The sequence below is a fragment of the Melozone crissalis genome, unplaced genomic scaffold, assembly GCF_028551555.1.
Source record: "Melozone crissalis strain CALT ecotype California unplaced genomic scaffold, PUWL_Pcris_2 ptg000111l_1, whole genome shotgun sequence".
In the NCBI taxonomy this organism is placed as follows: Eukaryota; Metazoa; Chordata; class Aves; order Passeriformes; family Passerellidae; genus Melozone; species Melozone crissalis.
In genome coordinates this window covers 230,956-256,982 of record NW_026535888.1, presented here as the reverse complement: position 1 = coordinate 256,982, position 26,027 = coordinate 230,956, and the positions used below count along the sequence as shown (strand labels likewise).

Sequence of the window (26,027 nt, the reverse complement as noted above, 5' to 3'; positions counted from 1 at the left end):
GGTGACACACAGGTGACATTTGGGGACACTCAGGTGACACTGACCGTGCTGCAGCGCTGCACCTCGCCGTGTTTGTCAGGGACACAGTGACAGGGAGGTGACACACAGGTGACATTTGGGGACACTCAGGTGACACTGACCGTGCCGCAGCGCTGCACCTCGCTGTGTTTGTCAGGGACACAGTGACACTCAGTGACACACAGTGACACAGTGACACACAGGTGACATTTGGGGACACTCAGGTGACACTGACCGTGCTGCAGCGCTGCACCTCGCCGTGTTTGTCAGGGACACAGCGACACTCAGTGACACACAGGTGACATTTGGGGACACTCAGGTGACACTGACCGTGCTGCAGCGCTGCACCTCGCCGTGTTTGTCAGGGACACAGTGACAGGGAGGTGACACACAGGTGACATTTGGGGACACTCAGGTGACACTGACCGTGCCGCAGCGCTGCACCTCGCCGTGTTTGTCAGGGACACAGTGACAGGGAGGTGACACACAGGTGACATTTGGGGACACTCAGGTGACACTGACCGTGCTGCAGCGCTGCACCTCGCTGTGTTTGTCAGGGACACAGTGACAGGGAGGTGACACACAGGTGACATTTGGGGACACTCAGGTGACACTGACCGTGCCGCAGCGCTGCACCTCGCTGTGTTTGTCAGGGACACAGTGACACTCAGTGACACACAGTGACACAGTGACACACAGGTGACATTTGGGGACACTCAGGTGACACTGACCGTGCTGCAGCGCTGCACCTCGCTGTGTTTGTCAGGGACACAGTGACAGGGAGGTGACACACAGGTGACATTTGGGGACACTCAGGTGACACTGACCGTGCCGCAGCGCTGCACCTCGCTGTGTTTGTCAGGGACACAGTGACACTCAGTGACACACAGTGACACAGTGACACACAGGTGACATTTGGGGACACTCAGGTGACACTGACCGTGCTGCAGCGCTGCACCTCGCCGTGTTTGTCAGGGACACAGCGACAGGGAGGTGACACACAGGTGACATTTGGGGACACTCAGGTGACACTGACCGTGCTGCAGCGCTGCACCTCGCCGTGTTTGTCAGGGACACAGTGACAGGGAGGTGACACACAGGTGACATTTGGGGACACTCAGGTGACACTGACCGTGCCGCAGCGCTGCACCTCGCCGTGTTTGTCAGGGACACAGTGACAGGGAGGTGACACACAGGTGACATTTGGGGACACTCAGGTGACACTGACCGTGCTGCAGCGCTGCACCTCGCTGTGTTTGTCAGGGACACAGTGACAGGGAGGTGACACACAGGTGACATTTGGGGACACTCAGGTGACACTGACCGTGCCGCAGCGCTGCACCTCGCTGTGTTTGTCAGGGACACAGTGACACTCAGTGACACACAGTGACACAGTGACACACAGGTGACATTTGGGGACACTCAGGTGACACTGACCGTGCTGCAGCGCTGCACCTCGCCGTGTTTGTCAGGGACACAGCGACAGGGAGGTGACACACAGGTGACATTTGGGGACACTCAGGTGACACTGACCGTGCTGCAGCGCTGCACCTCGCCGTGTTTGTCAGGGACACAGTGACAGGGAGGTGACACACAGGTGACATTTGGGGACACTCAGGTGACACTGACCGTGCCGCAGCGCTGCACCTCGCCGTGTTTGTCAGGGACACAGTGACAGGGAGGTGACACACAGGTGACACAGTGACAGGGAGGTGACACACAGGTGACATTTGGGGACACTCAGGTGACACTGACCGTGCTGCAGCGCTGCACCTTGCCGTGTTTGTCAGGGACACAGTGACAGGGAGGTGACACACAGGTGACATTTGGGGACACTCAGGTGACACTGACCGTGCTGCAGCGCTGCACCTCGCCGTGTTTGTCAGGGACACAGTGACACACAGTGACACACAGGTGACATTTGGGGACACTCAGGTGACACTGACCGTGCTGCAGCGCTGCACCTCGCCGTGTTTGTCAGGGACACAGTGACACACAGTGACACACAGGTGACATTTGGGGACACTCAGGTGACACTGACCGTGCTGCAGCGCTGCACCTCGCCGTGTTTGTCAGGGACACAGTGACAGGGAGGTGACACACAGGTGACATTTGGGGACACTCAGGTGACACTGACCGTGCCGCAGCGCTGCACCTCGCTGTGTTTGTCAGGGACACAGTGACAGGGAGGTGACACACAGGTGACATTTGGGGACACTCAGGTGACACTGACCGTGCCGCAGCGCTGCACCTCGCCGTGTTTGTCAGGGACACAGTGACAGGGAGGTGACACACAGGTGACATTTGGGGACACTCAGGTGACACTGACCGTGCCGCAGCGCTGCACCTCGCCGTGTTTGTCAGGGACACAGTGACACACAGTGACACACAGGTGACATTTGGGGACACTCAGGTGACACTGACCGTGCTGCAGCGCTGCACCTCGCCGTGTTTGTCAGGGACACAGTGACAGGGAGGTGACACACAGGTGACATTTGGGGACACTCCGGTGACACTGACCGTGCCGCAGCGCTGCACCTCGCCGTGTTTGTCAGGGACACAGTGACAGGGAGGTGACACACAGGTGACATTTGGGGACACTCAGGTGACACTGACCGTGCCGCAGCGCTGCACCTCGCCGTGTTTGTCAGGGACACAGTGACAGGGAGGTGACACACAGGTGACATTTGGGGACACTCAGGTGACACTGACCGTGCCGCAGCGCTGCACCTCGCCGTGTTTGTCAGGGACACAGTGACAGGGAGGTGACACACAGGTGACATTTGGGGACACTCAGGTGACACTGACCGTGCCGCAGCGCTGCACCTCGCCGTGTTTGTCAGGGACACAGTGACAGGGAGGTGACACACAGGTGACATTTGGGGACACTCAGGTGACACTGACCGTGCTGCAGCGCTGCACCTCGCCGTGTTTGTCAGGGACACAGTGACAGGGAGGTGACACACAGGTGACATTTGGGGACACTCAGGTGACACTGACCGTGCCGCAGCGCTGCACCTCGCCGTGTTTGTCAGGGACACAGTGACAGGGAGGTGACACACAGGTGACATTTGGGGACACTCAGGTGACACTGACCGTGCCGCAGCGCTGCACCTCGCCGTGTTTGTCAGGGACACAGTGACAGGGAGGTGACACACAGGTGACATTTGGGGACACTCAGGTGACACTGACCGTGCTGCAGCGCTGCACCTCGCCGTGTTTGTCAGGGACACAGTGACAGGGAGGTGACACACAGGTGACATTTGGGGACACTCAGGTGACACTGACCGTGCCGCAGCGCTGCACCTCGCCGTGTTTGTCAGGGACACAGTGACACACAGTGACACACAGGTGACATTTGGGGACACTCAGGTGACACTGACCGTGCTGCAGCGCTGCACCTCGCCGTGTTTGTCAGGGACACAGTGACAGGGAGGTGACACACAGGTGACATTTGGGGACACTCAGGTGACACTGACCGTGCTGCAGCGCTGCACCTCGCTGTGTTTGTCAGGGACACAGTGACAGGGAGGTGACACACAGGTGACATTTGGGGACACTCAGGTGACACTGACCGTGCCGCAGCGCTGCACCTCGCTGTGTTTGTCAGGGACACAGTGACACTCAGTGACACACAGTGACACAGTGACACACAGGTGACATTTGGGGACACTCAGGTGACACTGACCGTGCTGCAGCGCTGCACCTCGCCGTGTTTGTCAGGGACACAGCGACACTCAGTGACACACAGGTGACATTTGGGGACACTCAGGTGACACTGACCGTGCTGCAGCGCTGCACCTCGCCGTGTTTGTCAGGGACACAGTGACAGGGAGGTGACACACAGGTGACATTTGGGGACACTCAGGTGACACTGACCGTGCCGCAGCGCTGCACCTCGCCGTGTTTGTCAGGGACACAGTGACACTCAGTGACACACAGGTGACACAGTGACAGGGAGGTGACACACAGGTGACATTTGGGGACACTCAGGTGACACTGACCGTGCTGCAGCGCTGCACCTCGCCGTGTTTGTCAGGGACACAGTGACAGGGAGGTGACACACAGGTGACATTTGGGGACACTCAGGTGACACTGACCGTGCTGCAGCGCTGCACCTCGCCGTGTTTGTCAGGGACACAGTGACAGGGAGGTGACACACAGGTGACATTTGGGGACACTCAGGTGACACTGACCGTGCCGCAGCGCTGCACCTCGCCGTGTTTGTCAGGGACACAGTGACAGGGAGGTGACACACAGGTGACATTTGGGGACACTCAGGTGACACTGACCGTGCTGCAGCGCTGCACCTCGCCGTGTTTGTCAGGGACACAGTGACAGGGAGGTGACACACAGGTGACATTTGGGGACACTCAGGTGACACTGACCGTGCCGCAGCGCTGCACCTCGCTGTGTTTGTCAGGGACACAGTGACAGGGAGGTGACACACAGGTGACATTTGGGGACACTCAGGTGACACTGACCGTGCTGCAGCGCTGCACCTCGCCGTGTTTCTCCGCCAGGCGCTGCAGCAGCGCCGACAGCACCGAGCGCTGCCGGAGAACGGCCTCGGCCACGGGCTGGGAGCTGGGGGGGAATGGGGAAAAATAGAGGAAAATTCGGAAAAAATGGGGAAAAACGGGGGGGAAATGGTGGGAAAATGTGGGGGGAAATGGAGGAAAATATAGGGGAAAATTTGGGAAATGGGGGAAAATGGGGGGTAATGGGGGAAAATTGGGAAAAAATGGGGAAAAATGGGGGAGAAATGGGGGAAAAATGGGAAAACAGCATGGGGGAAATGGGGGAAAATTGGGGAAAAAATGGGGAAAATATGGGGGAAAATGGAGGGGAAGGGGAGAAATGTGGAAAATGGGGGAAATGGGGAAGAAATGGGAAAAATGGAGAAATGGGGGAAAATTGGGAAAAGTATGGGGAAAACATGGGGGAAATGGGAAAAAATGGGGAAAATTGGGGGGAAATGGGGAAAATTGGGAAAAAATAGGGGAAAATATAGGGGAAAACATTGGAAAAATGGGGGAAAATGGTGGGAAAATGTGGGGGGAAATGGAGGAAAATATAGGGGAAAATTGGGGAAATGGGGGGAAATGGGGAAAATGGGGGGAAATGGGGAAATGTGGGGAAAATGGGGAAATGGGGGGAAAAGTATGGGGAACCATGGGGAAAAATTGGGGGGAAAATGGGGGAATATAGGGGGAAAGTATGGGGAAAACATGGGGGAAATGGAGGGAAATGGGGGGAAATATAGGGGGAGAAATGGGGGGAAATGGGAGAAATTGGGGAAAATGGGAAAGATGGGAAAATGGGGGAGAAATGGGGAAAATTGGGGAAAATGGGGAAAACATGGGGAAAATGGGCGGAAAATAGGGGAAAATGGGAGGAAAATAGGGGAAAATGGGGGGAAAATAGGGGAAAATTGGGGAAATGGGGGGAAATGGGGAAAAATGAGGGAAAACATGGGGAAAAATTGGGGGGAAACAGGGAAAAATAAGGGGGAAATACGGGGAAAAGTATGGGGAAAACATGGGGGAAATGGGGGAAAACAGAGGAAAAGTAAGAGGAAAAGTGTGGTGGGAAAATGGGGGGAAATGGGGAAAATGGAGGGAAAAGGGGGGGAAAATGTGGGGGAAAAATGGGGGAAATCGGGAGAAATGTGGGGGAAATAGGAAAAGTGGGAAAATTGGGGAAAAATGGGGGTAAATGGGGGGAAAATGGGGAAATTCGAAAAATGGGGGAAATATAGGGGGGGAAATGGGGGGAAGTGGGGAAAATGGGGGAAATGGGGGAAAATGGGGGGACATGGGGGGAAATGGGAAAGATGGAGAAATGGGGGAGAAATGGGGGAAAATAGGGGAAAATAGGGGAAAGTTGGGGAAAATGGGGGGAAACGGAGGAAAAGTATGGGCAAAACATGGGGGAAATGGGGGAAAATTGGGGAAAATGGAGGGAAAAGGGGGAGGAAATGGGGGAGAAATGGGAAAAAATGGGAAAAATGTGGGGAAAATGGGGGGAAAGCATGGGGTGAATAGGGGAAAATGGGGGAAAACATGGGGGAAAATGGGGGAAAACAGAGGAAAAGTAAGAGGAAAAGTGTGGCGGAAAAATGGGGGAAATGGGGGGGAAATGGGGAAAAATGGGGGGAAAAGGGGGGAAATGGGGAAAAATGGGGGGAAATGGTGGGAAAATGGGGGGAAATGGGGAGAAATGTGGGGGAAATGAGAAAATTGGGGAGAAATGGGGGGTAAATGGGGGAAATGGGGAAATTTGAAAAATGTGGGAAATATCGGGGGAAATGGGGGAAAATGGGGAAAATGAGGGAAAATTGGGGGAAAATGGGGGAGAAATGGGGGAAATAGGGGAAAACAGGAAAATTAGGGGAAATGGGGGAAATGGGGGGAAACGGAGGAAAAGTATGGGAAAAACATGGGGGAAATGGGGGAAAAATGGGGAAAATGGAAGGAAAAGGGGGAGGAAATGGGGGAAATGGGGGAGAAATGGGAAAAATTGGGGGGAAATGGGGGAAATAGGAAAAAATGGGGGAAAATTGGGGAGAAAATGGGGGAAATTGGGGGAAATGGGGATAAATTGGGAAAATGAGGGAAAACAGAAAGGAAAAGGCGAAATGGGAAAATGGGGGAAAATAAATTGGGGGAAATGGGGAAAATGGGGGAAATAGGAAAAAAGTGGTGAGAAAATGGGGGGAAGTGGGGGTGAATGTAGAAAAATGAGGAAAAATGGAGGAGAAAATGAGGGAAAAGGGAAGGGAAAAGGGAAAAAGGGGAGGGGGAAAGAGGGGGAAAAAGCAGGAAAAGGGGGAGGGAAAAGGGACAGAAAGGGAGGAGAAAAAGGGGAGGAAATTAAAAAGGAAAATGGGGAAAAGAAAAAGGGGGGAAAGGAAAAAGGGGGAAATTAAATAAGGGAAAAGGAAAAATAGGAAAAAAAGGGGGAAAGGGAAATGAGAAAAGGAAAAATGGGAAAATAAAAAGGGAGAAAAGGTGAGGAAAGGAAAAAAGGGAAAATGAAAAGAGGGAAAAGGAAAAAAAGGAAAAAAGGAAAATGGAGAAAGGAAAAGAGGGGGAAAGGAAAAATGGGAAAATAAAAAGGGAGAAAAGGTGGGGAAAGGAAAAAGGGGAGAAATTAAAAAGGGGAAAAGGAAAAAGGGGAAAAATGAAAAATAGGAAAAAAAAGGAAAAGAAAAAAGGGGAAAAAGGGAAAAGGAAAAAGGGGGAAAGGAGGGGAAAATGAAAAAGGGGAAAAGGAAAAAGGGGAAAAGGAACAATAAGAAAAAAAGGAAAAGGAAAAAAGGAAAAAGGAAAAAGGGGAAATGGGAAAATAAAAAGGGAGAAAAGGAAAAAAAGGGAAAAGGAAAAATGGGAAAATAAAAGGGAGAAAAGGTAGGGAAAAGAAAAAGGGGAAAGGAAAAATAGGAAAAAGGAAAAGGAAAAAGGGGAAAAGGAAAAATGAGGAAAAAGATAAAGGGGGGAAAAGGGAAAATTGGAGAAAATTAAAAAGGGAAATAAGGAAAAAGGAGAAAAGGAGAAAAGGAAAAATGGAAAAAAAGGAAAAGGGGGAAAAGGGAAAATGGGGAAAATTAAAAAGGGGGAAAGGAAAAATGGGGAAAAGGAAAAACGGGGAAAAGGAAAAACGGGGGAAAGGAGGGGAAAATGAAAAAGGGGAAAAGAAAAAAAAGGAAAGGAAGAACAGGAAAAAAGGAAAAGGAAAATAGGAAAAAAAAGGAAAATAAAAAAGGGGGAAAGGGAAAATGGGAAAATGAAAAATGGGAAAAGGGAGCAGAAAAAGGGAGGAAAAAGTGGGAGGGAGAAGCGAAATGAAGTTTATTAGCTCATTACCCATTAATGCACTAATTAATCCTCATTAGGCCTCAATTATCTAATTAGCCCCGTGGATTAAGGGGTTTAGTTAATGAGATGCCCCATAACAGATTCTGTCATTTAATCCTTAATTACATTAATTACAATAATTCAATTAGATCTTACCCAACAAAAGCGCTTCTTAATTGATCACTAACACTATTAATGATGAAGTAATTAGCTAATAAATAAGGTAATCAAGCTACTTAAAGATGTGCTCAGCTAAGCAATCAAAGCACTAATTGATTCTCCCAAGTTTGGCCAATTAAAAACAGCAAAACCCTCAACAAAACTCAATTAAGATTGATTAAAAATTAATTAAGCAATCAGGAATTAAAGCAGTCATAGAATCAGTAATAAACTGAATAATAAAACCAGTAATGGAATTACTAATTAATTAACAGCAGTAATTAACCTGCAGGCCAACTCCAGGTGTTTCTCAGTAATTAATCAGCCTCATTCATTAATTAATTACAATAATTAGCAGTAATTAATGTTTCTCACGGGTGCTGTCGGTGCTCCCTCCAGTGGCACTCCCAGTTACAGTAATGACAGTAATTAATTAATTAATTAGCAGGAATTAATGTTAATTAAACTCACAGGTGCTGTCTATGCTGTTTCTGGTGGCACTCCAGGTTACAGTAATGACAGTACTTCATTAATTAGCAGTAATTAACGTTAATTAGACTCACGGGTGGTGTCAGTGCTGCCCCCAGCGGCACGCCCGGGTACAGCAATTAATTAATTAGCAGTAATTAACACTAATTAGACTCACGGGTTCTGTTGGTGTTCTCTCAGGTGGCACTCCCGGTTCCAGTACTGACAGTAATTAATTCATTAGCAGTAATTAACACTAATTACACTCACAGGTGCTGTTGGGGCCCCCTGTGGTGGCACTCCCAGTTACAGCAATTACAGTAATGATAGCAATGATAGTAGTGACAGTAATTAGCACGAATTAGCAGTAATTAACACTCACTGGTGGTGCCTGTGCTCCCTGCACTCCCAGTTACAATAAATACAATAATTAATTAATTTGCAGGAATTAGCAGTAATTAGCAGTAATCAGCAATACTTAACGGGTGGTGCCGGTGCTCCCTCACTCACCTGTGCGGTCAGTGCCAGCAGCAATGACATTAATTAGCAGTAATTAACGCTAATTAGACTCACAGGTGGTGCCGGTGCTCCCTCCTGTGGCACTCCCGTTACAGCAATGACAGCAACAACGGTAATTAGCGGTAATTAGCAGTAATTAACGATAATTAACACTCACGGGTGGTGCCGGTGCTCCCTCCTGTGGCACTCCCGTTACAGCAATGACAATAATTAACTAATTAGCAGTAATTAACGCTAATTAACACTCACAGGTGCTGGCGGTGCTCCCTCCTGTGGCACTTCCGTTACAGCAATGACAGCAATGATGGTAATTAGCAGTAATTAATACTAATTAACGCTAATTAGACTCACGGGTGGTGCCGGTGCTCCCTCCTGTGGCACTCCCGGTTACAGCAATGACAATAATTAACTAACTAGCAGTAATTAACGCTAATTAACACTCACGGGTGGCGCTGGTGCTCCCTCCTGTGGCACTCCCGTTACAGCAATGACAGCAATGACAGTAACTAACACTCACGGGTGCGGTCAGTGCCAGCAGCAATGACAATAATTAACTAATTAGCAGTAATTAACGCTAATTAACACTCACGGGTGGTGGCGGTGCTCCCTCCTGTGGCACTCCCCGCAGGTCAGGCTCTCGCAGGAGCTGCAGAACAGCGCCAGCGGCTCCCGGGGGTGCGAGCGGCACCAGGACGGGACGGGATCCATGGGATCCATGGGATCATTGGGATCCATGGGATCGTTGGGATCCATGGGATCAGCTGTGGGATCATTGGGATCAGCTGTGGGATCCATGGGATCCTTGGGAACGGACGGAGAGCCTGGGGAGAGAGGGAAGGGGAGAGTTGGAATGGAAATGGGGGAATGGCAATGGGAGAAACTGGAAGGGAAACAAAAACGGCAACAGAAACAGGAACAGAGGAATGGGGAAAACTGGGAATAGGAACAAGGGAATTCCCATTCCCACTCCCATTCCGCCATTGCCAATTCCCTCATTCCCATTCCCCCATTCCCATGTTCCCATTCCAATTCCCATATTCCCAATCCCATTCCCCTGTTCCCATTCCAATTCCCATATTCCCAATCCCATTTCCATGTTCTCGTTCCCATTCCCAATCTCCCATTCCATGTTCCCAGTTTCCCCCATTCCCATTCCCCCATTGCCATGTTCCCATTCCAATTCCCATATTCCCAATCGCCTGTTCCATGTTCCTGTTCCCATTCCCAGTTTCCCCCATTCCCCCATTCCAAGTTTTCTCCACTGCTGCTCCCATCCCAATTTTCCCATTGCCAATTTCCCTCATTCCCATTCCTCCGTTTCTATTCTCATTTTCCCATCTCCATTCTCATTCCCTTGTTCCCATGTTCCCTTTCCCAATTCTCCCATTTTCCCATTCCCCCATTCCCATATTCCCATTTCCCCATTGCCACGTTCCTGTTCCCAGATTCCCCCATTCCCATTTCCCCATTGCCACGTTCCTGTTCCCAGATTCCCCCATTCCCATTCTCCCATTCCATGTTCCCAGTTTCCCCCATTCCAAATCCCATTTTCCCAATCCCATTCCCCCATTCCAATTCCCATATTCCAAATCTCATTGCCTTTGTTCGCATGTTCCCAATCCCATTCTCCCCTTTCCCCATTCCCACTTCCATCCCCCATTCAGTTTTCCCCATTCCCCCATTTCCAATTTCCCATCTTTCCCCATTCCACCTGGGAATGGGGGAATGGGAAGGGGAATGGGAATTCCCTTGGTCCTATTCCCAGTTTTCCCCATACCCCATTCCCATTCCCCCATTCCCCCATTCCCCATCCCCATTCCCTCATCCCCATCCCCATTCCCATTGCATTTCCCATTTTCCCAATCCCATTCCCATGTTCCCCTGTTCCGCTGTTCCCATGTTCCCAATCCCATTCCTGTGTTTTCCCATTTCCATTGTCCCATTTTCCCATTCCCATTTCCATTCCAACTTCCCATCCTCCCACTGCCAATTTCCCAGTTTTACCCATTCCCATTGGGAATGGGGGATTGGGAATGGGAATGGGGGAGGGGAATGGGATTGGGAATGGGAATGGGGGAAAGGGAATGGGGGAATGGGAACGGGAATGGAGATAGGAATGGGGGAATGGGAATGGGGATGGGGATGGGGGAATGGGAATGGGGGAATGGGAATGGGGGAATGGGAAAGGGGGAATGGGGATGGGGGAATGGGGGAATGGGGGAATGGGAAAGGGGGAATGGGAATGGGGGAATGGGGGAATGGGGATGGGGGAATGGGGATGGGGGAATGGGAATGGGGGAATGGAAAGAGGAATGGGGATGGGGATGGGGGAATGGGAATGGCAGAATGGGAATGAGAATGGGAATGGGGGAATGGGAATGGGGATGGGAATGGGAATGGGGATGGGAGAATGGGAATGGGGGAATGGGAATGGGGGAATGGGGGAATGGGGATGGGAATGGGGAAATGGGGATGGGAATGGGAATGGGGATGGGAATGGGGGAAAGGGAACGGGGGAATGGGAATGGGGATGGGAATGGGAATGGGGGAATGGGAATGGGGATGGGAATGGGGGAATGGGAATGGGGATGGGAATGGGGGAATGGGAATGGGGATGGGAATGGGGGGATGGGGGGATGGGAATGGGGAATGGGGGAATGGGGGAATGGGAATGGGGGAATGGGAATGGGAATGGGGGAATGGGGGAATGGGAATGGGGGAATTGGGGAATGCGGGGATGGGAGTGGGGGAATGGGAATGGGGGAATGGGGGGATGGGGGGATGGGAATGGGAATGGGGGAATGGGGGAATGGGAATGGGGGAATGGGAATGGGGGGATGGGAATGGGGGGATGGGGGAATGGGAATGGGAATGGGGGGATGGGAATGGGGGAATGGGGGAATGGGGGAATGGGAATGGGGGAATGGGAATGGGGGGATGGGGGAATGGGAATGGGAATGGGGGGATGGGAATGGGGGAATGGGGGAATGGGAATGGGGGAATGGGGGAATGGGGGAATGGGAATGGGGGGATGGGGGAATGGGAATGGGAATGGGGGGATGGGAATGGGGGAATGGGGGAATGGGAATGGGGGAATGGGGGAATGGGAATGGGGGAATGGGAATGGGGGGATGGGGGAATGGGAATGGGGGGATGGGAATGGGGGAATGGGGGAATGGGAATGGGGGAATGGGGGAATGGGAATGGGAATGGGAATGGGGGGATGGGAATGGGGGAATGGGAATGGGGGGATGGGGGAATGGGGGGATGGGAATGGGGGAATGGGAATGGGGGGATGGGGGAATGGGGGGATGGGAATGGGAATGGGGGAATGGGGGAATGGGGGGATAGGAACGGAAATGGGGGAAATTTGGAATGGGGCAACGGGAGAACGGGGGAAACTGGAAACAGGAAAATGGCAACGGGGAAAATTGGAAAATTGGGAATGGGGGAATGGGAACGGGACAGTGGGAATGGGAATGGGAATGGGGTGGCACCAGGAATGGCATCAAGATGGATCTACTGACACAGTCAGCACCTTGGAACGGGCACAGGCAGGGGACGACACAGCGACACAGGTGTGACACAGGGAGGTGACACAGGTGACACAGGTATGACACAGTGACACAGTGACACAGGTGACACAGTGACACAGGTGTGACACAGGTGTGACACAGGTGTGACACAAGTGTGACACAGGTGTGACACAGGTGACACAGTGACACAGGTGTGACACAGGTGTGACACAGGTGTGACACAGGGAGGTGACACAGGTGTGACACAGGTGTGACACAGGTGTGACACATTGTGACACAGGTGACACAGAGACACAGGTGTGACACAGGTGTGACACAGGTGACACAGTGACACAGGTGTGACACAGGTGACACAGGTGTGACACAGTGACACAGGTGTGACATAGGTATGACACAGGGAGGTGACACAGGTGACACAGTGACACAGGTGTGACACAGGTGTGACACAGGTGTGACACAGGTGTGACACAGGGAGGTGACACAGGTGTGACACAGGTGTGACACAGGTGACACAGTGACACAGTGACACAGGTGTGACACAGGTGTGACACAGGGAGGTGACACAGGTGTGACACAGGTGTGACACAGGTGTGACACATTGTGACACAGGTGACACAGTGACACAGGTGTGACACAGGGAGGTGACACAGGTGTGACACAGGCGTGACACAGGTGTGACACAGGTGACACAGGTGTGACACAGTGACACAGGTGTGACACAGGTGTGACACAGGTGTGACACAGGGAGGTGACACAGGTGTGACACAGGTGTGACACAGGTGACACAGTGACACAGTGACACAGTGACACAGGTGTGACACAGGGAGGTGACACAGGTGACACAGGTGACACAGGTGTGACACAGGTGTGACACAGGTGTGACACAGGTGACACAGTGACACAGTGACACAGGTGTGACACAGGGAGGTGACACAGGTGTGACACAGGTGACACAGGTGTGACACAGGTGTGACACAGGTGACACAGTGACACAGGTGTGACACAGGTGTGACACAGGGGTGACACAGGTATGACACAGGTGACACAGTGACACAGGTGTGACACAGGTGTGACACAGGTGACACAGTGACACAGGGGTGACACAGTGACACAGGCGTGACACAGGTGTGACACAGGTATGACACAGGGAGGTGACACAGTGACACAGGTGTGACACAGGTGTGACACAGTGACACAGGTGTGACACAGGTGTGACACAGGGAGGTGACACAGGTGACACAGTGACACAGGTGTGACACAGGTGTGACACAGGTGTGACACAGGTGTGACACAGGTGACACAGGTGTGACATAGGTATGACACAGGGAGGTGACACAGGTGACACAGTGACACAGGTGTGACACAGGTGTGACACAGGTGTGACACAGGTGACACAGTGACACAGGGAGGTGACACAGTGACTCAGGGAGGTGGCAATGAGGTGACAATGAGGTGACACCCACGCAGGGGCTGCACTCGGTGCTCCCGGCTGTACCTGACCCTCAGGTGAGCCCCACGCAGGTGGCACACAGCGGCTCCAAGCACTCCAAGCAGAAGCTGGTGGCGCTGGCGTTGTCCTCGCAGCTGGTGCAGCTCTGGGGACGAGGGACAGTTCATTAACCACCAGGGTTAATTAGCGTTAATTAATTCATTAATTAATTATTAGTGTTAACGAGGCCGTACCTGGCTGCTGGCGCTGGGCTGCAGGAACAGGTTGTCCATGATGTCACCCAGGGGACACTGCTGGTGGCACACGGGGCACTCGAACGCTGAGGGGACACAGAGAGGACATGGAGGGGACACACAGGGACAGGGAGGGGACACACAGGGGACAGGGAGGGGACACACAGGGGACAGGGAGGGGACACCGAGGGGACAGGGACGGGACACACAGGGGACACACAGGGACAGGGAGGGGACACACAGGGGACAGGGAGGGGACACCGAGGGGACAGGGAGGGGACACACAGGGGACACAGAGGGGACACAGAGGGGACACACAGGGGACAGGGAGGGGACACAGAGGGACACGGAGGGGAGACAGAGGGGACACAGAGGGGACACACAGGGGACAGGGAGGGGACACAGAGGGGACACAGAGGGACACGGAGGGGACACACAGGGGACAGGGAGGGGACACATAGGGGACACAGAGGGGACACAGAGGGGACAGAGTCATCCCATGGTGTCCTTGTCCCCTCCTTGTCGCTTTCCTTGTCACCTCCACTGTCACCTCCCTGTCACCTCCACTGCCACCAGGGACACCAAGGTCACCTCAGGGAGGGACAGGGGAAAACGCTGTCCCCAGGGAGGGGACAATGTCACAGCGGGGTTGGTGTCCCCAAGGAGGGGACAGGGCAATCTCCCAGTAGCTCCCAGTAACCCCCAGTATCTCCCAGTAACCCCCAGTGTCTCCCAGTGTTCCCAATCTCTCCCAGTATCTCCCAGTGCTCCCAGTAACCCAAATAACCCCCAATGTTCCCAGGCTCTCCCAGTATCCCCCAATGTCTCCCAGTCTCTCCCAATGCTCCCAGTGACCCTGAGTGTTCCCAGTAACCCCCAGTGTTCCCAGTGACCCTGAGTGTTCCCAGTAACCCCCAGTGTCTCCCAGTGACCCTGAGTGTTCCCAGTAACCCCCAGCGTTCCCAGGCTCTCCATGTGTTCCCAGTAACCCCCAGTATCCCCCAATGTCTCCCAGTAACCCCCAGTATCTTCCAGTGCTCCCAGTATCCGCCAGCATCTCCCAGTAGCTCCCAATGCTTCCAGTGCTCCCAGTCACCCCCAATACCTCCCAGTATCCCCAGTGTTCCCAGGCTCTCCATATGTTTCCCGTAACCCCCAGTATCTCCCAGTGTTCCCAGTATCTCCCAGTAACCCCCAGTAATCACCAGTGATCCCAGTATCCCCCAGTGCTCCCATAACTCCCAGTATCTCCCAGTAACCCCCACTGCTCCCACTGTTCCCAGTAACCCTCAGTGGTCCCAGTATCTCCCAGTGCTCCCAGTGGTCCCAGTAACCCCCAGTATCTCCCAGTGGCTCCCAGTATCTCCCAGTATCCCCACTGACTCCCAGTATCCCCTCACCGTTCTTGTCCCCAGGCTGGCTGCCGATGCAGCCCCGGCACACGGAGTGCAGGCACGGCAGCAGTCTCGGTTCCCAGTGCTCCCAGTATCTCCCAGTATCCCTCAGTATCCCCTAGTGCTCCCAGTATCCCCAGTATCCCCTCACCGTTCTTGTCCCCAGGCTGGCTGCCGATGCAGCCCCGGCACACGGAGTGCAGGCACGGCAGCAGTCTCGGTTCCCAGTGCTCCCAGTATCTCCCAGTATCCCTCAGTATCCCCCAGTGCTCCCAGTATCCCCAGTATCCCCTCACCGTTCTTGTCCCCAGGCTGGCTGCCGATGCAGCCCCGGCACACGGAGTGCAGGCACGGCAGCAGTCTCGGTTCCCAGTGCTCCCAGTATCTCCCAGTATCCCTCAGTATCCCCTAGTGCTCCCAGTATCCCCAGTATCCCCTCACCGTTCTTGTCCCCAGGCTCGCTGCCGATGCAGCCCCGGCACACGGAGCGCAGGCACGGCAGCAGTCTCGGTTTCCGCTGCGGGCTCAGCCGCTGCCTGCAGGCCCCGCAGAGCTCCAGCAGCCCCAGCGGCTCGGGCAGCTCCGCTCCGCTCGGCCCGGGGCCGCTCCCGAGCGCCGCCGCCACCTCGGGCGCCGCCATGGCGGCCGCGTCCCCCTCACGATGGGCACGGCGTGCTGCTCCCGCCCCCGTGCCGCCCCGCAGCGCATGATTGACGTTGTGGAGAACCAATGGAAGGGGGAGGGCGGAGATTAGTGGGGATTGACAGCGCGCGGGAGCAATGGGAGAGGAGAAGGCGGGAAGGAAAGGGCGGGAGGAGGCCTCCGGCGCGTGGACGCGAACGGACCAATCAGCGCGCAGAGCGGGAGGAGCTGAGCCAATCAGCGGGCGTAGATGCCTGGGGAAGGCGGGGGCTTCTTGGACGGAGCGGCCAATCGGCTTTGGCGCGCTGCGGTGGGGGGTTGGGGGGAGGGGGCGATGATGTGATTGACAGCTGGACGAACCAATGGGGAGCAGAAATGGGAAGGGACAGGGAATACTGGGAGAGACTGGGGCTTACTGGGAATTACTGGGAGTTACTGGGAGCACTGGCAGTCGCTGGGGATTAATGGTGTCTCTGGGGTTACTGGGAGCACTTCAGGATCTCCCAGTGCTCCCAGTAACCCCCAGTCTCCCTCAGTGTTCCCAGTCACTCCCAGTGTTCCCGGTGCTCCCAGTAACCCCCATGTGCCGCCCCAGTAACTCCCAGTATCTCCCAGTGGCTCCCAGTATTCCGAGTTACCCCCAGTAACCCCCAGTGTTCCCAGTAACCCCCAATATCTCCCAGTGTTCCCAGTAACGCCCAGTGTCCCCAGTGTTCTCCAGTATATCCCCCAGTGTTCCCAGTATCCCCCAGTGTTCCCAGTATGTCCAAGTGTCCCCAGTATGTCCCAGTGTCCCCAGTATGTCCCAGTGTTCCCAGTATGTCCCAGTATCCCCAGTAACCCCCAGTGTTCCCAATATGTCCCACTTGGTCATACTGGGAACACTGGGACATACTGGGGACACTGGGGGTTACTGGGGACACTGGGACATACTGGGAGCACTGGGAATTACTGGGGATTAATGGAATCACTGGGAGTTATTGGGAACACTGGGAGATGCTGGGACAGAGCTGAGCAGGTGACACGGCACAGGCGACACCACAGAGGTGACACCACAGGTGACACCACAGGTGACACCACAGGTGACACCCCACAGGTGACACAGCACAGGTGACACGGCACAGGTGACACCCCACAGGTGACACCCCACAGGTGACACCACAGGTGACACGGCACAGGTGACACGGCACAGGTGACACCCCACAGGTGACACCACAGGTGACACAGCACAAGTGACACCACAGGTGACACGGCAGAGGTGACACGGCACAGGCGACACAGCACAGGTGACACGGCACAGGTGACACCACAGGTGACACAGCACAGGTGACACCCCACAGGTGACACCACAGGTGACACCACAGCTGACACAGCACAGGTGACACAGCACAGGTGACACCACAGGTGACACCACAGGTGACACAGCACAGGCGACACCCCACAGGTGACACCCCACAGGTGACACCACAGGTGACACAGCACAGGTGACACCCCACAGGTGACACCACAGAGGTGACACGGCACAGGTGACACCCCACAGGTGACACCCCATAGGTGACACAGCACAGGTGACACCCCACAGGTGACACCACAGAGGTGACACGGCACAGGTGACACGGCACAGGTGACACCCCACAGGTGACACCACAGAGGTGACACGGCACAGGTGACACAGCACAGGTGACACGGCACAGGTGACACGGCACAGGTGACACCACAGGTGACACAGCACAGGTGACACAGCACAGGTGACACCCCACAGGTGACACGGCACAGGTGACACCACAGGTGACACAGCACAGGTGACACCCCACAGGTGACACGGCACAGGTGACACCACGGAGGTGACACCACAGGTGACACGGCAGAGGTGACACGGCACAGGCGACACAGCACAGGTGACATGGCACAGGTGACACCACAGGTGACACAGCACAGGTGACACAGCACAGGTGACACCCCACAGGTGACACGGCACAGGTGACACCACAGGTGACACCCCACAGGTGACACAGCACAGGTGACACCCCACAGGTGACACGGCACAGGTGGCACCCCACAGGTGACACAGCACAGGTGACATGGCACAGGTGACACCACAGGTGACACGGCACAGGCGACAGGCGACACCCCACAGGTGACACGGCACAGGTGACACCACAGGTGACACCCCACAGGTGACACCCCACAGGTGACACCCCACAGGTGGCACGGCACAGGTGACACCCCACAGGTGATGTCACTTTTAATGTAAAAAATGGCAAAAACAGCACCAAAAGTGTCCCTGAGTCCCCGGGTTCACTGTCACCATCGGGGGACAGGAGGGACCCTGTGTCCCCAGGTGTCCGTCCCATGGTGGGGACAATGACAGACCCTGTGTCCCCAGGTGGGGACAGTGACAGACCCTGTGTCCATCCCATGGTGGGGACAATGACAGACCCTGTGTCCATCCCATGGTGGGGACAGTGACAGACCCTGTGTCCCCATGGTGGGGACAGTGACAGACCCTGTGTCCGTCCCATGGTGGGGACAATGACAGACCCTGTGTCCCATGGAGGGGACAGTGACAGACCCTGTGTCCATCCCATGGTGGGGACAATGACAGACCCTGTGTCCCATGGTGGGGACAATGACAGACCCTGTGTCCTGGGGAGGGGACAGTGACAGACCCTGTGTCCCCAGGTGTCCATCCCATGGTGGGGACAATGACAGACCCTGTGTCCCCAGGTGTCCATCCCATGGTGGGGACAGTGAGGGTCCCTGTGTCCCCAGGTGTCCATCCTGGCCCTCCCCAGCTCCTGGGTGGGCTCTCAGGTGTCCCTGGATCCCCGTGCCCAGCAGAGTTCCAGAACATTCCAGGGGTCCCATCAGCTCAATGACATCATCACCCTCATGCTCCATCCATCCAATCATCTCCATGGCCACTCATGGTCCATTGATCCAATCCTGGTGCCCAGCAGAATTCCAGAACATTCCGGGGGTCCCACCAGCTCAATGGCATCATCACCCTCATGGTCCGTCCATCCGAGCATCTCCATGGTCAATCACAGTGTGGTCCATCTGTCCAATCATCTCCATGGTCAGTCACAGCGTGGTCTGTCCATCCAATCCCTGTGTCTAAAGAACTTCCAGAACATTCTGGGGGTCCCACCAGCTCAGTGACATCATCACCCTCATTGTCCATCCATCCAATCATCTCCATGGCCACTCATGGTCCATCCATCCAATCATCTCCATGGCCACTCATGGTCCATCTGTCCCATCTCTGTTCTAGAACATTCCAGGGATCCCACCAGCTCAATGACATCATCACCCTCATGGTCCATCCATCCAATCCCCGTGCCCAGCAGAGTTCCAGAACATTCCAAGGGTCCCATCGGGATCTGTCCCTGCTCATGGTCCTGCCTGGTCCCCCCGGGTGTCCCCCCGTCCCCTTCTCCTGTCTCCAGGCAGGTGCCCACACCCTGCAGAAGCCCCTGGAGATGCCCTCATGCTCCTGCTCCATCCCTCACCCCCAGGCCCTCCCTGCTGTGGGAGCGGGGCCAGCGCCCACTACGGCCGGACACGGGCCCGGGCCAGGCTCTGCTGCTGGCCCTGCTGGTGGTGGCCCTGCTGGTGGCCCTGCTGCTGGTGGCCCTGCTGCTGGTGGCCCTGGTGGTGTTCCTGCTGGTGGTGTCCCCAGTGGTGGCCCCGGTGGTGGCCCTGGTGGTGGCCCTGATGATGGCCCCGGTGGTGGCCTCAGTGGTAGCCCAGATGGTGGCCCTGGTGGTCCTGCTGGTGGCCCCAATGTTGGCCCTGGTGGCAGTGGTGGCCCTGGTGGCCCCAGTAGCAGTCCTGGTGACAGTCCCAGTGATGGCCCTGGTGGCAGCCCTGGTGACCCCAATGGTGGCCCTGGTGACAGTCCCAGTGGTGGCCCTGTTGGTGGTAATGGCCCTGGTGGCAGTCTAAGCGGTGGCCCTGGTGGCAGTCCCAGTGGCCCTGCTGGCAGTGGTGGCCCTGGTGGCAGCGCTGGTGATGACCTGGGTGGCAGTCCTGGTGGCAGTCCTGGTGGCAGCCCAGGTGGCGGCCCTGGTGATGGCCCTGGTGGCAGTTCCAGTGGCAGCCCTGGTGGAGGTGGTGGCCCTGTTTGCCCTGGTGGCAGTCCCAGTGGTGGTGGCAGTCCCAGTGATGGCCCCAGCGCCAGCCCAGGTGGTGGCCCTGGTGGTGGCTCTGGTGGCAGTCTCAGTGATGGCCCTGGTGGCAGCCCAGGTGGTGGCAGTCTCAGTGGTGGTCCTGGTGGTAGTCCTGATGGTGGCCCTGGTGGCAGCCCGGTGGTGGCGCTGGTGGCAGCCCAGGTGGCAGTCCGAGTGGTGGCTCCAGTGGCACCCCGGGCGATTGTCCTGGTGACAGTCTCAGTGGTGGCCCTGGTGGCGATCCTGCAGGTGGCCCTGGTGGTGGCCCTAGTGGTGATCCCAGTGGTGGCCCTGCTGGTGGCCCTGGTGGCAGCCCAGGTGGTGGTCCCGGTGATGGCCCTGGTGGTGGCCCCAGTGGCATCGCAGATGGTGGTCCTGGTGATGGCCCAGATGGTGGCCCTGGTGGTGGCCCCGGTGGTGGCCCTGGTGGCAGCCCTGGTGGCAGTTGTGGTGGCAGTCCCTGTGATGGTCCTGGTGGCAGTCCCAGTGGTGGCCCTGGTGGTAGCCCAGACTGTGGCCCTGGTGGCAGTCCTGGTGGCAGCCCAGGTGGTGGCCCTGGTGGCAGTCCCAGTGTCCCTGCTGTCCCTGATGGCAGTCCCAGTGGTGTCCTTGCTGTCCCCGTTGCTGTCCCCATTGTTGGTGTCCCTGGTGGCAGTCCCATCGGTGTCCCCGCTGTCCCCACTGCTGTCCCCATTGTCACTGTCTCTGGTGCCAGTGCCATCGGTGTCCCTGCTGTCCCAGGTGCCAGTCCCATCACTGTCCTCGGTGCTGTCACCGTTGCTGTCCTTGCTGTCCCTGGTGCCAGTCCCATCAGTGTCCCCAGTGTTGTCCCCGCCATTGGTGTCCCTGGTGCCAGTCCCATCACTGTCCCCGCTGCTGTCCCCGTTGCTGTTCCCATTGTCGCTGTCCCTGGTGCCAGTGCCATCGATGTCCCTGCTGTCCCAGGTGGCAGTCCCATCGCTGTCCCCATCGCTGCTGTCCCATGGTGTCCCGCGTGCCTCTGGAGCATGGCGCGGGGCGTCCCCGCTGCTGTCCCCATTGCTGTCCCTGCTATCGGTGTCCCAGGCGCCAGTCCCATTGCTGTCCCCGCTGTCCCTGCTGCTGTCCCCATTGCTGTCCCCATTGGTGTCCCTGGTGGCAGTCCCATTTGTGTCCCCATTGCTGTCCCTGGGTGCGCGGCGGCCGCCATGTGCCTCTGGAGTGGCGCGCAGTGTGTCCCCGTTGCTGTCCCCAATGTCGATGTCCCTGGTGGCAGTCCCATCGCTGTCGTTGCTGTCCCCATCGCTGTCCCCATCGCTGTCCCTGCTGTCCCCATCGCTGTCCCCATTGCTGTCCCCATCGCTGTCCCCATCGCTGTCCCCATTGGTGTCCCTGCTGTCCCCATCGCTGTCCCCATTGCCGTCCCGTGCTGTCCCACGTGCCTGTTGATGGCGGCGCGTGGCGCGCAGCCGCGGCGGGCGAGGCGGCGCTCGGGGCGGTGCGCGCGCATGCGGAGGTTGAGCGAGCTCTTCTGCGTGAAGCGCTTGCAGCACACGGGGCACTGGAAGGCGCGCACGCCCGTGTGCGTCACCATGTGCTTCAGCAGGTAATCGCGGAGCGAGAAGGAGCGCCAGCACACCGAGCACTGGTGGGGCTTCTCACCTGTGGGGACAGGAACAGGGCACTGTGCTCAGTGTGCTCAGTGTGCTCAGTGTGGGTCAGTGTGGTCAGTGTGGCCAGTGTGGTCAGTGTGGGTTGGTACTGGTCAGTGTGGTCAGTGTGGTCAGTGTGGGTTGGTACTGGTCAGTGTGGGTTGGTACTGGTCAGTGTGGTCAGTGTGGTCAGTGTGGCCAGTGTGGTCAGTGTGGTCAGTGTGGGTTGGTACTGGTCAGTGTGGGTTGGTACTGGTCAGTGTGGTCAGTGTGGGTCAGTGTGGTCAGTGTGGTCAGTGTGGCCAGTGTGGGTTGGTACTGGTCAGTGTGGTCAGTGTGGTCAGTGTGGTCAGTGTGGGTTGGTACTGGTCAGTGTGGTCAGTGTGGTCAGTGTGGCCAGTGTGGGTTGGTACTGGTCAGTGTGGCCAGTGTGGTCAGTGTGGTCAGTGTGGGTCAGTGTGGTCAGTGTGGGTTGGTACTGGTCAGTGTGGTCAGTGTGGGTCAGTGTGGTCAGTGTGGTCAGTGTGGTCAGTGTGGTCAGTGTGGGTTGGTACTGGTCAGTGTGGTCAGTGTGGTCAGTGTGGTCAGTGTGGCCAGTGTGGGTTGGTACTGGTCAGTGTGGTCAGTGTGGGTCAGTGTGGTCAGTGTGGTCAGTGTGGTCAGTGTGGGTTGGTACTGGTCAGTGTGGTCAGTGTGGGTCAGTGTGGTCAGTGTGGTCAGTGTGGTCAGTGTGGTCAGTGTGGCCAGTGTGGGTTGGTACTGGTCAGTGTGGTCAGTGTGGGTCAGTGTGGTCAGTGTGGGTCAGTGTGGTCAGTGTGGTCAGTGTGGTCAGTGTGGCCAGTGTGGGTTGGTACTGGTCAGTGTGGTCAGTGTGGTCAGTGTGGTCAGTGTGGGTCAGTGTGGTCAGTGTGGGTTGGTACTGGTCAGTGTGGGTTGGTACTGGTCAGTGTGGTCAGTGTGGTCAGTGTGGGTTGGTACTGGTCAGTGTGGGTTGGTACTGGTCAGTGTGGTCATTGTGGTCAGTGTGGTCAGTGTGGTCAGTGTGGTCAGTGTGGGTTGGTACTGGTCAGTGTGGGTTGGTACTGGTCAGTGTGGTCAGTGTGGGTTGGTACTGGTCAGTGTGGTCAGTGTGCTCAGTGTGGTCAGTGTGGTCAGTGTGGATTGGTACTGGTCAGTGTGGTCAGTGTGGTCAGTGTGGTCAGTGTGGTCAGTGTGGTCAGTGTGGATTGGTACTGGTCAGTGTGGTCAGTGTGGTCAGTGTGGCCAGTGTGGGTTGGTACTGGTCAGTGTGGTCAGTGTGGTCAGTGTGCGTTGGTACTGGTCAGTGTGGTCAGTGTGGTCAGTGTGGTCAGTGTGGGTTGGTACTGGTCAGTGTGGTCAGTGTGGTCAGTGTGGTCAGTGTGGTCAGTGTGGATTGGTACTGGTCAGTGTGGTCAGTGTGGTCAGTGTGGTCAGTGTGGTCAGTGTGCGTTGGTACTGGTCAGTGTGGTCAGTGTGGTCAGTGTGGTCAGTGTGGGTTGGTACTGGTCAGTGTGGTCAGTGTGGTCAGTGTGGGTCAGTGTGGGTTGGTACTGGTCAGTGTGGGTTGGTACTGGTCAGTGTGGTCAGTGTGGTTTGGTACTGGTCAGTGTGGGTTTGTACTGGTCAGTGTGGTCAGTGTGCTCAGTGTGGTCAGTGTGGGTTGGTACTGGTCAGTGTGGTCAGTGTGGTCAGTGTGGGTTGGTACTGGTCAGTGTGGTCAGTGTGCTCAGTGTGGTCAGTGTGGGTTGGTACTGGTCAGTGTGGGTTGGTACTGGTCAGTGTGGTCAGTGTGGTTTGGTACTGGTCAGTGTGGGTTTGTACTGGTCAGTGTGGTCAGTGTGCTCAGTGTGGTCAGTGTGGGTTGGTACTGGTCAGTGTGGGTTGGTACTGGTCAGTGTGGTCAGTGTGGGTTGGTACTGGTCAGTGTGGGTTGGTACTGGTCAGTGTGGTCAGTGTGCTCAGTGTGGTCAGTGTGGGTTGGTACTGGTCAGTGTGGGTTGGTACTGGTCAGTGTGGTCAGTGTGGTCAGTGTGGGTTGGTACTGGTCAGTGTGGTCAGTGTAGTCAGTGTGGTCAGTGTGGGTCAGTGTGGTCAGTGTGGGTTGGTACTGGTCAGTGTGGTCAGTGTGGTCAGTGTGGTCAGTGTGGGTTGGTACTGGTCAGTGTGGGTTGGTACTGGTCAGCGTGGTCAGTGTGGGTTGGTACTGGTCAGTGTGCTCAGTGTGCTCAGTGTGGTCAGCACTGCCCCAGCAGAGCCGCTGGCAGGGGCTCTTTGCTCTCTGGGGGTTTTTATGTGTGTTTTACAAGCATTTGGCTCCACAAAATCCACGTGGCTTTCCAGCAGAATCTGCCGCAGTGATTTCTATGTCTGTGTTTAAAGCCGTCCAATAAATCTGAAAATTCCAACAGCTTCTTAAATGAAAGGTGAGTTCCCATGTCTCAGTGTAATGTCTGAGTTCCCACATTCCTGTGGTTTAAGTCAGTTTTGTCTCTGACTCAGTACATATCACAGAAATGAGTGCAAGTGTTTGGGGTGAAAACAGACCTTTAAATGTTGTTACAAATATTCCTGGTTTTTCTGAAAGAGGGGATCCAATAAAACAATGAAAAATAAGAAAAAGAACAGCAAGACCCAAAAAAAAAAAAAAATTCACTATGTCATCATCAGCAGAGGAGAAATGGCTGAATATTTGTCCTGAAGAGCATTTTCTCTCTCAGTCTTTCTTTGAATGATGCAGAAAAGACCATTCCAACATTCTTGATTTCTATCATTCCAACAATAAAGGCAGTGGAAATAAATTTTCTGTTGATTTTTTTTTTTTGAGCTTGTTCCTTTATAGTTTCATCAACAATGTAATAAAAAAAATAAGATTCCATATTAAATCCCTCAGGCAATGTATGCAGTCAATAGCTTTTATTTCTGCAGGACTTGGGGAACTTTCAGAACTCATTAATGAAGGTTGATCCTTTCTGTCTGTTCTCGTCTCTCTCCAGTGCAACCCAGCAGAGCCCAGTGCAACCCAGTGCAACCCAGTGTAGCCCAGCACAGCCATTTCCAGATTGCTCCCAATGCATTCCCAGTACAAACCAGTATAAATCTTTTGCTGGCAAAACTGGGATTTTTAGAGAAACAATTGGGATTTTTTGTGGGATTTTGCAGGGAGGGATTTTAGGCGGTTTCCGGTGGGTTTGAAGACCTCAGTATTCTGTCTGAGGGCTCCTGGAAAAGAGAAATCTGGGGTGAGTTCTGAGAATTTGGAAAATTTGGGATTTTTGGGTGAAAATTTGGAGATTTGGGGCAAAAAAATTGGATTTTTAGGCAGTTTTGGGGGGATTTTGGGAGAAAATTTGGAAAATTTTGGGTAGAAATTTGGGAATTTTGGGAAAATTGGGATGTTTAGGGCGTTTTTAGACAGTTTTGGGGGGATTTTATGGGAGAAGTTTGGGATTTAAGGGAGGAAATTTGAGAATTTTGGGAAAATTGGGAATTTTGGGAAAATGGAGAATTTTAAGGGATTTTGGGGGCATTTTTGGGTGGTTTCAGGGGGATTTGGGGACCCCAGGGACACGGGACTGGAGCCGCTCATCCTCCCTGAGGGCACCTGCAAAATGGGGAGAAATCTCTGCATTTTGGGCAAATTCGGGATTTTGGGGGATTTTAGGGCCATTTTTGGGGGGATTTTGGAGTCATCTTTTAGGGATATTTGGGCTGGTTTTGTGGATTTTGGAGCTGTTTTTGGGGGGCTTGGGGGCCTTTTTGGGGCCATTATTGGAAATTTTAGGGAGGATTTTGGGGCCTTTTTCAGGGATTTTGGTTCTGTTTGGGGGAACTTTGCAGGGGGGTTTTTGAAGCTGATCCGGGTGATTTTGGGGCAATTTTTAGGCGGATTTTGGGACCATTTTTGGGGGTGATTTGGGGCCATTTT

General features: G+C 55.0%; 1 protein-coding gene and 1 pseudogene across 1 annotated transcript; one reads left to right on the top strand and one right to left on the bottom strand.

Annotated features, from left to right (window-relative positions):
• LOC128947941 (transcription intermediary factor 1-beta-like) overlaps nt 1–16,276 on the bottom strand; it is a 48,937-nt pseudogene extending 32,661 nt beyond the window's left edge.
• Nucleotides 16,277–20,292: 4,016 nt separating this feature from the next.
• LOC128947940 (calphotin-like) lies at nt 20,293–22,039 on the top strand. Its single transcript, XM_054292464.1, has 4 exons — nt 20,293–20,402; nt 20,498–20,720; nt 20,769–21,395; nt 21,899–22,039. Exons 1-4 carry the CDS (start codon nt 20,293–20,295, stop codon nt 22,037–22,039), a joined length of 1,101 nt encoding a protein of 366 aa, XP_054148439.1.
• The last annotated feature ends 3,988 nt before the right edge of the window (nt 22,040–26,027 follow it).

What these genes read in the sequence shown, in the direction of transcription:
- LOC128947940 (XM_054292464.1), top strand. Translation starts at nt 20,293, where the DNA reads ATGACCTGGGTGGCAGTCCTGGTGGCAGTCCTGGTGGCAGCCCAGGTG. An exon ending in CTGGTGGAGGTGGTGGCCCT is followed by an intron (nt 20,403 to 20,497) that starts GTTTGCCCTGGT and finishes CTCTGGTGGCAG; the next exon opens with TCTCAGTGATGGCCCTGGTG. An exon ending in TGGCCCTGGTGGTGGCCCTA is followed by an intron (nt 20,721 to 20,768) that starts GTGGTGATCCCA and finishes GTGGCAGCCCAG; the next exon opens with GTGGTGGTCCCGGTGATGGC.